General features: G+C 34.8%; 2 protein-coding genes across 3 annotated transcripts; both read left to right on the top strand.

Annotated features, from left to right (window-relative positions):
- The first annotated feature begins 2,869 nt into the window (after positions 1–2,869).
- Positions 2,870–8,879, top strand: LOC132049834 (protein PIN-LIKES 6). Of its 2 annotated transcripts, none has more exons than XM_059440784.1 (11): positions 2,870–3,038; positions 3,533–3,973; positions 4,501–4,580; positions 4,666–4,790; positions 5,018–5,139; positions 5,245–5,457; positions 6,718–6,792; positions 6,927–7,027; positions 7,350–7,402; positions 7,514–7,708; positions 8,349–8,879. In XM_059440784.1, the coding sequence occupies exons 2-11, from the start codon at positions 3,782–3,784 to the stop codon at positions 8,468–8,470; spliced, it is 1,278 nt and encodes a 425-aa protein (XP_059296767.1). In that variant the 5' UTR covers positions 2,870–3,038; positions 3,533–3,781; the 3' UTR covers positions 8,471–8,879. The 2 variants fall into 2 exon arrangements, with proteins under 2 accessions (XP_059296767.1, XP_059296768.1); XM_059440785.1 differs by having other exon boundaries at positions 2,874–3,038; positions 3,607–3,973.
- A 1,059-nt stretch (positions 8,880–9,938) lies between these two features.
- On the top strand, positions 9,939–14,957 carry LOC132050976 (uncharacterized). Its single transcript, XM_059442293.1, has 5 exons — positions 9,939–10,358; positions 10,994–11,086; positions 11,902–12,033; positions 12,229–12,393; positions 13,307–14,957. Exons 1-5 carry the CDS (start codon positions 10,125–10,127, stop codon positions 13,664–13,666), a joined length of 984 nt encoding a protein of 327 aa, XP_059298276.1. The 5' UTR covers positions 9,939–10,124; the 3' UTR covers positions 13,667–14,957.

Here is a 14,957-nt window from a genome sequence, read left to right as displayed (position 1 = left end):
ACCCTCCTTTTCTTCATTTAATTAAGCAATAATTTTGTAACATTATACATATATATATATATATATATATATATATATATATATATATATATATATATATATATATATATATATATTAAAACAGTATTACACAGTTGGAATTTGCACCGTCTAGTTAAGAGTAGTAGGAAATAAAAAATCAAATAAACAAAGGATTCACCAATCCTCCTCCATGGAATCCAGGACAAACTGTCTCTCTTTTGTTATTTTAGTAATATTTTAATATGCTCCAACTAGTACAAATGACCACATGATTTTCTCTCAAGAGAATATTCTTATCAGTTAAAAAACGAATTTTACTTCATTAGAAACAAAAGTGCATTATATTATAGTAAAAATTTGCCATTTGCAACGCTTAAAACTGGTCAAAGTTTTCTCGAAGATATTTTATGACTTGAGTTACGTGACATTAATATTACTCCAATGTGACTTGTTAGAAATTGCATTTAAGTGACTTTTCGTTATAACCCTCGGTGTCTGTACTGACTAATCGCATTAATTCAAACTTGCATCCTAAGTGACCCACTAAAGATGGAAATTCTCCCAAATGGAATTTGCATTTAGGTAGCTTTGGTTAATATCTACTGGTCGGTACATGCAGAGGGGAAGTCAAAATTTAAAACTTACGGGTCCTGTGTACTAATCTTTTTAATTTGTTTTTGTAAATATTCAGTGAAGTTTAAAATAATAAAAGTTTAAACCAAAATTAGTGAGTTTGACAAAGTCCGTAGCCGATATTCTCCTCCGCCCTGCGTATATGTTACGTTTCACAAAGTAATAGTTTCTCGTGTTCCATTTAGATAATTACAAAAATATGATATTGTATCTTAACAGTTAGATCACTCCATCAATTATCAAATCGCTGAAATTATATGAGATAAATTTTGTTTATGATCAACGTTTATGTTTAGAAATGGACATTTGTTAGAATCTATTTACCATGTCTTACACTAACCGTGCTTTGCCTTAAAACTAAATTAATTTCTCGCATCCAAAATGACCTGTACTTATTCCATATGATGATATATACTCATACTAAAGAACTCTTAATCTCCTATTAATAACATTTCGGGTTTTGATTTGAACATATATATATATATATATATATATATATATAGATCAAACCTATTAACCAAAATTTCAAAAATATCGAATGGAAATTAAATGAAAAGACTAACGGGTTGTTGTTTGGTACACGGGATAAGGTGGGATATCCTTAAGTCTGAAATTAAATTATAATGTATTTGGTTGGCGGTATAAATTTAATCCCAAACTTAATCCTGAATATCTCATCTTATCCCATCAACAACTTGGGATTATTTTATCGCACCTCTAAGATGAGAAATATTAGTTCAAAAATTATAATCCCAGAAAAATTTAATCCGTGAACAAAACAACCCCTAAGTCTCTTTAGCCAAAGAATTGTACTCTCTCCGGTTCAAAATAAGTGTCCACTTAGCCGTTAACACACCTTGAGAAAATATTAATTTTTTTTTTTAAAAGAAAATACTAACTCCTAGGAAAAAAATAGATGTCTTGACTAAACCACCTTTAATTAATGAGACTCTTGATTATTTATCCTCTTGAGTAAATAAGGGTAAATCTAATAAAATAAAATTATTTCCTTCGATTATGTAAGTGGATACTTAGCTCCCGTTTGACCTTAGATTTTGAGAAGTATTTTGAAGATTTGTTTTCAAATCTTTGTTTGGCCATAAAATTTTGCCAGATTTTGAAAACAAATCTTCAAATTCCCAAATTGTGGCTCAAACTTGTTTTTGGGCCAAGATTTATGTTTTGGCCTTTTCAAAACTTTTAAAAACTACCCCAAACTTTTATATTTTATTTTAAAAAAACCCATCTATTTATTACCCAACTAATTCTATCTAACCATGTTCTTCCATTAAAGCCGTATCTATCATGTTTCCACAATTAAATTAGCCTTCTTGTGTAAAGTGAAAATTGTTCGTACAACGTGGAAAACTGTATTAAAGAATAGCTGGTTACTACCGTTATTATTTTTCTTGCACAGATGGATCTTTATATTATAATTTGAATTGTAGTAGCTAATAACTGTGTTATTAACAATTGTTATTAAAATATCATGTTTACGAATAATTTGAGATTAGCAAGTATGTATGTCTTGTATGGTTGGATATTCTTGATAATTTTTAAAACTTATTGGTATAAGTAATGTTTTATATTTTTCAAAACCAAAAATAAAGTATATTTTGAAAAACTATAGCCAAACACATTTTAAAAAACATTACTCAAATCAAGTTTTTTAATTTTTTTTTAGGAATCTATGACCAAACGCTAGCTTAGTTTGAACCAAACTAAAGATTAAGTGGATATTTATTTTGAATCGAACAAAGTACTATACTATAGTGATACAAATTCACATTTATTAATGGGGTTTTAATTTTAACTCGCGACAACCTTACTGATTATCATCTCCCATTTTACGGTAGAAAAAAAGTAAGAAATTTTAAAAAAATAAAATTGGCAGGTGATAATTTGTGCATCGTAAAAAAGAAAAATAAGGAAAAAAAGAAAAGAAAGATAAATACCCTGTAAGAAGGAGCCAGGTGTCCAGTTATGAAAGTACCAGAGTACGGACGCAAGTTCCAAATCAAAAGGGTATTATCGTACATTCATATTAAAATCAGGGGTAAAACCGACAACAAAAGATAAAAAGAGCTTTCCAATATGATGTGAAATTTCTAACTCATCTGCGTATGGGAACAGAGTATTCTTGAATGACCCAAATTGTGTGGGGTATGGGATCTATTTACATATAAATTCAATACACATTGTAAATTATTTTTTCTAAAACTCCCATTTATTATTTATACACCTTTACAGATTCTTGGTTCTTTTCAGCTTCTATATATTTCATATAAGGCTGACAAAAAAGTGCAAAAAAAAAAACAAAGCAAACCCCATAAAGAAAGAAACGTTTATTCAAGATTTTAGCTTTGTGGAGACACCTGTTATTGGTTAGTTCTTACTCTTTTTCTGTTAATTCATACTTACATATTCTTAACGTATGAGATGTGTTTATTGCATGTTTGTTGTAGATATGAGTTATGTAGATGCTTTATTAAGATATTGGGATGTTTCTTGATTCTGTGATTAAAAAACTTACCATATTCTCTAGAGAATTCTGGTTCTTGTGGTTAAAAAAAGGAATTTTTGGTTCTTGGAAGGTAGTTGTTTTTGTATTTTTGGCACTTGACCTTAATTTATGTTATGGCGTTTCTAAAAATTGTCTGAAGATTTAGTTTTGGTGTTTCTTTGTAAATCTGAAAACACCTTTTAAACCTGCAATACTTTTTCACCCCCCCCCCCCCCACCCAAAACCACCCCACAACACACAAATATCCTTGCAGTAGTTGTTGTGAGTTGGCTTTTTGTTGTTTTGTCAACTACTTTCCAATATAGCATTTTGGATTTCATATTAATTGGAGCTTTCTTTTAACTAATTATGCAGAAAGGGAGCTAAAATTGTTGGATCAGCTGAGCATTACTTGCCAAAAATTTGAACTTTCTTGCTTTTTTGGGCAGGAAGATAGATAAAGCTCAAACCTTTGGCTTATTTTGTTTCTTGGATTAGCTAAACAAGAATAGCAGGACTACCAAGACCGAAAAAGGGAAAATTTTTGGTTTTTTTGGAGAGATTTGTCTTGGATGACAAGAACACTGTTTTGCCTTTGAGGGAAGCAGTTAATAGGTAGAAAAGATGGATAGGGTGCCAAGGTTTCTTGTTGAGGTTCTAACAGAACCGCAACGAGGAGGACAGTCGTTTCTCGGGACCATTAAGATTGCTGTTTTACCAATTGCAAAAGTTTTTACTTTGTGCTTCTTGGGATTTCTGATGGCCTCCAAGTATGTCAATATTCTTCCAGCAAATGGAAGGAAGCTTTTAAATGGGGTTAGTACTTTTATTTTTTAATTTTTATGGTAGCACTGTTGTTAAGTCTCGTTATGAAGTTCGAGTTGTGTTTGGTTATAATTTTGGCAAAGGAAGGAAGAATGCACTTTATTTGAAATTTATGAGGATGGAGTTGGAAAGCAGGTTTGGAGCTTTTTTCCAAATTTGGAATTCAACTCCAGGTTGGATTTTAAAATTTTATAACCAAACTCTGATTTTGAAATAAAGTGAATAATTATTTCGGAAAAAAGTGAATAGTTCTCATGGTCAAACGGCTAGTTAGAATAAGCTCTACTAAATGTTCAATCCTGAAATAGGAAATAGCTCAATTAGTCCTCAAATATCTTTCTGATAGATGTTATGAAGTTATCAATTCAATTTCTTTTTTATAGATTGTAACATAATCATCAATTCAATTTTATGTGATGACACTTGTTTTGATTACTAGTGCGGTCCCTAATGGCAAAAGTAGTTAAGTTTTAGCTTTTATGTATCTCTAATAGATGTTATTACATGGTTTGATGCAGTTGGTATTTTCACTTTTGCTGCCATGCTTGATATTCTCTCAACTTGGACAAGCCATTACATATGAAAAATTGCTTCAGTGGTAAGGATTACATTACATTCGTGCTCATTTCGTACTGCAATGCCCATTCTATAGTATTTTCAACTGACGTTCTTCATTTTATCAGGTGGTTCATACCTGTTAACATTGTTATCACCACCGTATTAGGTTCTATCATCGGTTTTATTGTTGCTACTATCATCCGTCCACCCTACCCTTATTTCAAATTTACCATTATACAGATTGGCATTGGTAAGTGTTCCATCTATAGCTAGTTTCCTAGTTAGGAATCACTTATTTTATGAAGTCTCTTTGATTTTTATATAATGCAACTTACAGTATGCAACTTTGTAACTCATCTTTCACAGTGCATTTTACATGAAAGTGTATTTCAACTATAATTGTCTATTCTATTTAATATGTTGGTATCTGGAATTCAGCGCCAGATTTGTAAGCTTATGTTTTCCATTTCCATGCAGGGAATATTGGAAATGTTCCACTTGTCCTGATAGCTGCATTATGTCGTGACAAATCAAACCCTTTCGGTGACTCTGAAATATGTTCGCGAGATGGTAATGCGTACATCTCATTTGGCCAGTGGGTATGTAAGAGTTCATAGTTGATGGTTTCGAACTCACTGTCATCATTTAGATTAATATAGTTTTAATAGGTTTGTCTAACAGTACTATTTGATAAATGTGCGTAGGTTGGTGCAATTATCCTCTACACCTATGTATTCCAGATGCTCGCACCTCCTCCTGAGCTCGGCACCTTTGACGTTGAAGATGCAAACCTTCCTATCAAGACTCCTAACAAAGATAGATTGCCGAGCCATCCATCAGGTACTTCTGCAGAGCAAGTTCCATTACTTACAGCCAATGCTGCACCAGCTGACTCTAGTGGTTCAAACAAAGAAAAGGTGAGAACGACGTTTTGAGCTTAGATTATTTGCCCCTTTACCCATATTACTTTTTGGCGTTATGAGTAGAAATAGTAATCCCTTTAGTGATGGGGAAAATACTATAGAACTTTGGCATTTAGGGTCAGGCTTGCTATCACTGAGGTGTCAGAACTAGTTTTTCTTCTAATAATTGTCGGATTTTGTGTTAACATTGCTAGTGCTTCATAAAATGAAATGCTTTTTGCATAAGACCTTCAATGCCTTATTCAGAAAAAAAAAAAAAAAAAAAAAGAATCAATGATTGTGGCAGGACTACCTTTTTCCTTCAAGAGATTCTTCTATGTGAATAAAAAATAAGCAGGAATCTACCCGTAGAGGAATAATTACGGGTCATTTCAACTTTGGATAGATCTGGATTTATGGCTTCGTCATTTCTGCAACTTTCTTTTCCGAACTGCTTTGTACTGTTTTTTTCCTCGAGCCGAGGCTCTGTCGAAACAACCTCTCTACCTTCTAGGTGGGGGTAAGGTTTGCGTACACTCTACTAGACCCTACTTTGTGGGATTACACTGGGTATGTATGTTGTTGTTCTTGTTGTTGTGGAGATGAATAGAGCTTTCAAACTCCAACCACAATACTTTAATAGCTTAGTTGAATGTAGACTTCAAGTCCTTAGATAGATCGATGATTCATGCTTAGTACCTCCCTAATTTTCTCAGTTCAGTTGCTTTTGCATAATGTCTTTGGAATTCTTGAAATATCCACAAATTTTCAAGCCTGAGTAATCAATTTCAGTTATTTAGTGAAGTTAAAAAGGGCAACCCGGTGGACTAAGCTCTGCAAGAGGCTGTTTCCACGGCTCGAACCCGTGACCTCCTGGTCACATGGCAACAACTTTACTAGTTACGCCAAGGCTCCCTAGTTAGTGAAGTTATTATTTGAATTTTGGCCAACTCCTGGAGCCTCAAAATTCTTGTTTTAAAGATCTTAACTTTGCATCCAGACACATGGTTCTTCTCTTGCTTTTGTTGGCATTAATGGTATCTCTTTATTGCTTGTAGCGGTTGAACTTGCATCATGATAAGTGCTAATTTAGGTTCATTTAATTTTGTTACAAGCTGACACATAAGTAATGTAGGAAATCAGTCTCGTGTGGGTTCCGGATTCCTTGATTCACTACGTGCTTTGTGATAAAATCTTTTGAATACTTGTTTTAATGGATGATCTTAATAGTATCCTATAATACTGATGTTTGGCTACTCATCAATTTCGTTGCAGGTTAAAGAGTTCTTTAAATTTCTGTATGAGAAACTGAAGCTCAAGCAAATAATTCAACCTCCTATTATAGCTTCTGTAAGTTCAATAGTCTTGGGATGGATCCATATATGCAGTTCCATTTACTTTCTCTGGGTGCTCCAATTCTTTTTGCAGATTGTGAATTAGAACAATTTTTATGACAGTTGCTAAATTGCGTGTTGCTTCTACAGATCTTAGCGATTATCATAGGATGTGTGCCAGTCCTGAGGCGCCAGGTCTTTACTTCTGATGCTCCACTTTACTTCTTCACTGACAGCTGCTTGATTCTTGGGTAAGTTTTACTCTTCATTGCAGAATTAGTTAAAGATCACCATACATGCCATACAGCCTATGTGAAATATTATCCTAATGGTCCTGCAGCATGCTGGGTTGAGAGTCTGCCTAAAAATTTCTTATGTCAGTACATGATACATATTCCTTTTTGATAGCTTACATCAGCATATATTCCTAAAGAATTGGATTCGCAAAATATGCTTTTATTTGTTCCTCTACTGCTAGAATACTCGGACTTGGCTGAATTGACATATCCAATAATTCGATTCTTCTAGTCTACTGGTGGAAATGTTAATTGAATGTTGTTTTCTTGTTATCAGGGATGCCATGATTCCCTGCATATTGTTGGCTCTAGGAGGCAATCTTGTTGATGGTAAGTAACTGGTCTTTGTTTCCTTCTTTTAAGCTTATACTTTTCCAAGGATGTTTGAATTCTGATGTTCCTAGGTGCTCCTATTTACTGCTTGATATTTGAATCTTGCAGGACCAGGACCTGGAAGTTCAAAAGTTGGTCTAAAAACAACTGCTGCAATTGTCTTTGCACGGCTGTGTTTGGTTCCTCCAACTGGACTTGGCGTTGTCATGTTAGTTGATAAGCTTGGCTGGCTTCCTGCTGGTGATAAAATGTTCAGATTTGTTCTTCTTCTTCAGTATACGATGCCCACATCCATACTTGCTGGTAAAATACCTTTACTTCCACAGTCGTTTCGAAGCATGTCAAATGTACGACTTTAGATGGAAAAAGGCTTATTACATTGATGATAACCCCCCTTAAATTTGTCAGTAAAGTTTCATTAAGTCGAAGTACGACCTTTTTCCAATTGAGCAACTGAACACGTGATAAAGTGTATTACTAGACGCTTTCGGTTCATATTTTGAGAAAACTTTTGTGCGTATTCTCAAGCATCTATTAGGTAATTAAGTTAATCACATAATATATGTCGCCTTCTTTAATTATACACATTAGCCTCAATTGGAATAAACCGGAGGTTTTACGGCTTGTTGAGACTAATGCTATAATTAAAGAAAGATGACATATTTTAAGTGTTTAATTTATCTACGTAATGGACGTTTGTGAGAACATGCAAAAACTTATCCATAATTTGAGCTAGAAGTGTGTCTAATAGGAACATATAATCATGTATTCAAGCACTCAATTGAAAACATGTCATAGTTCAAGTGTCTAAATGAAATTTAATAACAGATTAAGGGTAGTCGATGTGTTAAGCCGATGGAAAATGACACTGCTATAGACACTTTGTCGTCTTTTACTTATTCTGTGTGTATGCATGTTTCATCAAATTTTTACTCTTTGACAGGTGCTGTTGCCAACTTGAGAGGGTGTGGGAAGGAGGCAGCTGCTATCTTGTTTTGGGTTCATATCTTTGCTATTTTCTCTATGGCTGGATGGATCATCCTCTACATCAGCATACTCTTTTAAGTTAGGATAAAAAACAGTGTTGCTACAGAGGGTTAAAGAAGAGATCTTGGATGTGAAGTTTTTATTCCGATTACCCAAGATCGTGCCATCCTTGTCGAAAAGCTGTTCATTGTTCGTAATCACAGAGAGAGATGGATTGATTATTAATGTAGGAATGTAATATCTACTGCTACTACATCTATAAGTATAATTAGTCATGGTGGAGGAGTTAACTAAACTGCTCCTTATTTATTCTTGGCTTCTTCCACTGGTGGCTATGTCAAAGTTGGATTGAGCATTTGGTAAAGACAAAGATGAGACTTTATGCTCATTTGGGAAAATAGGTAAATAGGATTGTTTGTGGCATTTGTAATCAGAAGACAATAACTTCAAGTAATGATCAGAAAAATAAATAAACTGTTGTCGCTCTGTATAGTTACCAAATTCTCCCAAGTTGATCGCGTATCACGTTTATAAATAAAAATAAAAATTGTACAATGTTCTCCCCATAACAGTAGGTTGTTAGTACTGGTGGAACTGTGGAAGGAGCTCGTAGTTTGTCACAAGCGTGTACACAAACAATTACATTTACAACATAATGTGTCTGCCATGGTACTGTGAATTAACAGGCCTCGGCCGAAATCACCTATGTGATGGAGATCCTTCGAAAATATTATCGTGTACCCGTGTCAGGACTCCAAAAACAATTTAACTTATATTTCTTGCTCTATGGAAGAAGTAGAAAAGCGCAAATGAAGCATAAAAGAAGAAGAAGAGGAAAAAAAAGAATAACTTGTTCTTCAGTTTGGAACATTATCCAGGAGTTTTAAGTTACAAAAACTAAATTCTAGGAACTCGTCTTGCAGTTCGAAATTTGTACGTGTGAAGCTCCAAGACAGTATTCTAGAGTTCAAACTTGCACAATGAAAATCTCATAACAGTATCCTAGAGTTCAAACTTGTACAAGTGAAAATTTCATAACAATGTCTTGATTCTGTTGGTTGCTTCTTTATTCCATTCCAATGAGCAATGAGAACAATAATGGAACTATATGAAAGTCACCTTAAAACATGTAAGGGGTCCTGGTTTCTATGTGGGACTTCAAGGTCTCAAACCAGAGGTTTTGTACCTGGACAACCCACCCTGAGATAACAAAGGCGATTTATTGAGAATTAAGGTGGAGCAAATCAAGAAGCGAGTCTTTGCTGCTTTTTACGTTTAAGGTAGTTTTGTCCAAATATTATTTTAGCACAAAAAAGTAACTAAATTTCGATTATCTTTGGAACTGTGGCTTATTTTCAAAAATAGCAGTCATAAAAATGGCTTATTGTCAAATAGTACTCATGTAATTACAAACTTTCTTGACAAAGATTTTTTTTTTTTTTAAGTGATGGTGCAGTAATAGCACCCTCAATGAAGCAAGTTAAGAGTAATAAATTCCATTATTTTATTTTAATGCTTAATAGAGTCAACATAAAAGGTGGAGAGTTAGTTAGTTAGAGACGTTATTCACCCTTTCCCTCACATTCACTCTCCCTATTACCCGCCATTCTTTTTCTGCAATATCCAAGCCAAATCCCTTTCACATTTTGGTGCCTTTGTTGTTTGACTCCACTTGTTTTCTTGATTTGAATATTTCTTCTCCCAATTCCAAGTTTGGAGAAAGAAATAAAAAATGGCATACAGAAGGAAGCAGGGGATCAGCAGATCCTCCACATTCCAAGAAGAGAGCATTTTTCGTCCCCCTGGAGATGCGAAGCAAGGGATCAGCAGATCATCTACATTCCATCATGAAACCACTTTCCGTCCCCCAGGGGACCCTTTTTCATCGTCGTCTTCTTCTTCATCCTCGTCTCTCGCGGCTCAGGCTATTAGAGCCTCAGCTGCTCATCGTGATCGCTCCTATCAGGTCCTCCTCTTCTCCTATTTCTCATATATGCATATGGGGTATGTTTTTTCCTATTTGTAGATCCCCATTTATATAATCTCATGCTCCTTCTTGCAAATTTGTTGCATGCATTGTAGTCTATATGTTGTTCCGGGGGCGAATATACCTTGCCCCAAGCATTGTCACAGATTATTGCTTCATTGATTTTTTTTATCGTATATAGACAATAAGCAAAATGAAAATATGGGTATAAATATAAAGAAAGTCAATGCTTCTCATAAGTTATCACTTATTCATGGTTCACTTTTTCAAATGTTAACATCGCTTGCGGAAAATCCCACGTACGCAATGTATTGTTCAATCATCTCTATTTTATCTGGCTTTTTTTTTGGCTCACCCCCTTTTCACTTTCTCAAATTCCTCTCTCTCTCTCTTTTGCTTTATATGTCTGATCACAATTGGCGTATTGATTTTCAATATTCATTGTTTTGAAGGATTTAAATCTATACATGAGTAAGTCACATTGATCAGTATGGACTTCTCTTATGGCATATAGTGTGTCGTATTAAAGTTTACAACAATTCTCATCATGTTTGATAAATTAAATACTCTCTAATTGTAAATTAATTACTTATACATTTGTCCATCAAAATCAGGATGCTCTTTCGAATGGTTATAGCGAAAATGAGGCAGGTGGATTTTGGGGAGTTTTAGCGAGGAAAGGCAAAGACATTCTTGAAGAAAGCCAGGTGATCATCATTTAGCCTTTTTCTTCTCATTATTAAACCACAAGATCCACCAAGTAAAAGTGAAACTTAGTTTCTTACTACTACTTGTTCCTAGGGGCGGAGCTACATGGTTTGAAGGGGGTTCGGTTGAATCCCAAGAATTAACTTGTGCAAATACTCTTTACAAACAATCTTTTTTTTATATATACATTGTTGAATCCCCTTGAAATAAGATAAGCTTCCAGTGTAGTGCCAAAGATGGCTCAAAAATTGACGCCTTTTTTACTTCCATGTGTGGCATTTTTTGCTTCTTTCCTTTTTTTTTTTTTTCTGGTTCCGGCTACTTCTGATATTGAAGCTCCTTTCTTCACTATATATGCAAGGAAATGCATCAATGAAACATAGTGTTTGGTTCATGAGCTTCCAATCTAGGCATCCTCCTCAAAATCCAGTATTATAGGCTATGTTGCTCGGATTCTCAAAAACTATTGCAACACCTATATCGGATCCTCCAAAAATGCATTACTCTTGGAAGATCTAACACACACCCCGCTGCATTTTTGAAGGGTCACGAGCAATATAGGTTATAGGCTATATCAAATCCCTGAAAATTCCAGAAAATTGGAGCACCCAAGATTCCAGCTGGACTAATGACACTTTAATTAGTTAAAAAGGCAGTGCACAAATGACTAGGGAAGTAAATGGTTTGAACTACAGAAGAAGGCCATGGCTGATTGAGTACTGGAGTTGATTTTCACCAGAATAGTTATAGTGTCTCCGATTTCCTTCATCAGGTACATGTTCTGCCTCAACATACTATTTTTCTTGAATTTCAGGAAGGACGCACAGTTGTTGAGACGTCGCAAAATCATGTCTCGAATGGACATAGCCCATGGCAGATGCAAACAACTCGGCCACTAACACAAACACAAACTATTCATGAAGATCAATTAAAGGCTTCTCGCGACGTAAGGTGGCAACTTGTGTGATGATATATATATATATTTCTGATTCATGCAGCATTAAGGATCTCACTATCCTTGAGAATGCTTTTAAATTTTTGACTCAACTTCAATATTAATACTTAGACCATTAAATGTTCTTGTTTCTATCTCCTTGCTGGTGCTCAAATGCATTTTTTGGCCTGTTTTTTGGGGTTACAGGTGGCAATGGCAACTGCAGCAAAAGCAAAATTACTACTACGAGAGTTAAAGACTGTTAAAGCAGATCTTGCTTTTGCAAAGCAACGTTGCTCTCAGCTGGAAGAAGAAAATAAAATGCTTCGAGAGGCTCGTGAAAAGGGAGACAACCCTGCAGATGATGACATGGTACTTTTTCTTTTTCACCTCCTGCTACAAATCTTCTTCTAATTTCATCTTAGTAACCCTTCATTTTATGGTCAAGTTCTCTAATATGATGCTGCACCGGAAATCTTGAAAATTTTGTTCCTTTTTATGCTGAAAAGCATATACTGCTCTAGTTTAACATGCTCTTTTTTTTTTCTCATTCAAGTTGTTCTTCATCCATTATTAATGATTCAAAATCAGTTGCAGATCAAAGCAAAGTAGCAAACTTGCAAAACATTAGTGAATATCAGCCTGTGGGAAACATATGATAGTATCCTGGAAAGCAAGAATATAGTATTGTTTTAAGTTCTTTTTGTGTATTTTAGCGACTAGTTCAGGCATAGTGTGTCAACAAAACCAGAGTGTTGTTTCTGACCAACTACATAAACTATAAATTACCTGCAGTGGCTGAGGTAGGATTTTCACCTGGGGGTTCATCATCTACCACATATACAATAAAAGAAAATTTTGAACCTTATATATATAGTGTGATTTTCCCAGACCCTGATAATGCAGGATGCTATGTGCACTGGGCTGCCTTTTATATATATATAGTGTGATTTTCTGGAAAACCCCCTTTGGCCCCTGATTGGTGCATTGGGGTTTGATTGCCATCTTCTAGAAAAATTCATAGAAATAGAGGAACTTCCCTTCTTGGACGAAATGATCAAGGAATACTCGTCAACACATCTAGAAGAGTGAACAATGATGCTATATCTGCTCACTTTTCCTCTATCCCAAAGCTGTTATTCCCAGAACTAGTGATATTCCCTTAACTGCATATCCAATGCCAACGAAATGACATTTAGCAAAAGTGCTAGTGCTAAATCATCTGGATACCTTTTATGAATCTGCTGTGACGATTGAAATTTTTCCTGTTTGCTACAATTATCAGATACGGCTTCAACTGGAGACGCTGTTAGCAGAGAAGGCTCGTCTAGCACATGAGAATTCAGTTTACGCTCGTGAGAATCTCATCTTAAGAGAGATTGTGGAGTACCATCAATTGACAATGCAGGATGTAGTGTATTTGGATGAAGGATTTGAAGAAGTAACAGAAGTTTCCCCAATACCTGCTGTTTCAAGAATGCTCTCAGCTTCACCTCCATTATCCCCTAAATCAAGAGGCACACCATCTAGAAACTCCTCTGTCACAAATTTAACAGCTCTAGTGAATACAAGTACTGTTCAACACAATGAAGAACCACCAAGAACTTCAACTTCTTCCAAGGGGAAAGATTTAACTCGAACATGAATCTAACTGTTGAGATCAAGTGCCAATCATGATTTTCTTTCATCCATAATTAATATTTGTCTAGTATTATTCTCTCTTGTCCTTTGTATTGGTCGATTTTTGACACATCTATTAAGAAAACCATTTGATACTAGCATTAATCATAAGGGTTATTTGACTGAGTTACCTTTTAGTATCTCTTTTCAATTTTTTCCATAAGATTGGTAAGACATCTTAGAAATTTGTAGAGATCATTTATTGGAGTATGGGTGGATTTGAAAAAATAATAATTATTGCCCCTTCTTGATTTTCTAAAACGATAACTATTTTTGACTAAATTTGTTTGGCTACAACAACGAATAAAATAAATCGGAGGGAGTATAATTGATACAGAAGCTGAAAAAGAAGAAAACTACAACTAAGAGAAGAAAGCAAATAGTAGGAAAAATAGCTAATGATTCTCATTAATGGTGGATAATTACAATATAAGAATTATGTATGCTGATTCCTGGCTATGATTCCCCATTCTGCTAATTGTAACTAACTAGTTAGAACTTGTTATCTAACAGACAAACAAAGAAAAGGGTGCAATGTGTAATGACAGAAGCTTATAAATAAGGATAGAGGGGACTAAGTGGCTATTCCCAGAATTCTTTCAACTCATTTCCTAACCAACTTAACTACCAAGTTCTATCTTTTGAGCTCAATGTACAACTACCCAAAGCTGATCTTATATACTTCGTATCAGATCCCCGTTGTCAAAATCTTACTTCTCCTCAAGAGATGGTTGATCAGATTGTATTAGGACTTGTGTGATAGCCTTGTTACACTTCTATATCATACGCCTATCCAAAATTTTATGTGGTTGCGAACAAAAGGGACGAGAGATATCAATCACTAGAGGGTGTGAGATGTTCTCAGGTAGCTTGTGACACAACTTTAGTTGAGATACATGAAATATTGCGCGCAATAAAAGTTGTGAGAGAAGGGATAGTTTGTAGGCCACTTCAATTTTCTGCGGAATTTGATAGGATACATAGTACTTAGCAGAAAATATTGTAAAATGAGTTCCAAACACGGATACTTGTCTGTAAGGCTGAATTTTTAATTAAAACCCCATTCTCTTCTTTGAATTGCCTGTCTGACCTATGCTTATTGGCTTGTACCACCATTCTCTATTGAGCTCTTTGTAGATAGCTCAACAAACTCCTATCAACCTCCTCCATAATAGAGTATAAAAAGAGGTGGTTGACCATAAAATGCCTCGTAAAGGTGTAGTTTGTATTGAAAGGTGAAAGTAGATATTATACCA

This window comes from Lycium ferocissimum, chromosome 3 (assembly GCF_029784015.1).
Source record: "Lycium ferocissimum isolate CSIRO_LF1 chromosome 3, AGI_CSIRO_Lferr_CH_V1, whole genome shotgun sequence".
NCBI lineage: Eukaryota > Viridiplantae > Streptophyta > Magnoliopsida > Solanales > Solanaceae > Lycium > Lycium ferocissimum.
The sequence above is the reverse complement of the archived record's forward strand: the minus strand, read 5'-3'. Positions and strand labels throughout refer to the sequence as shown.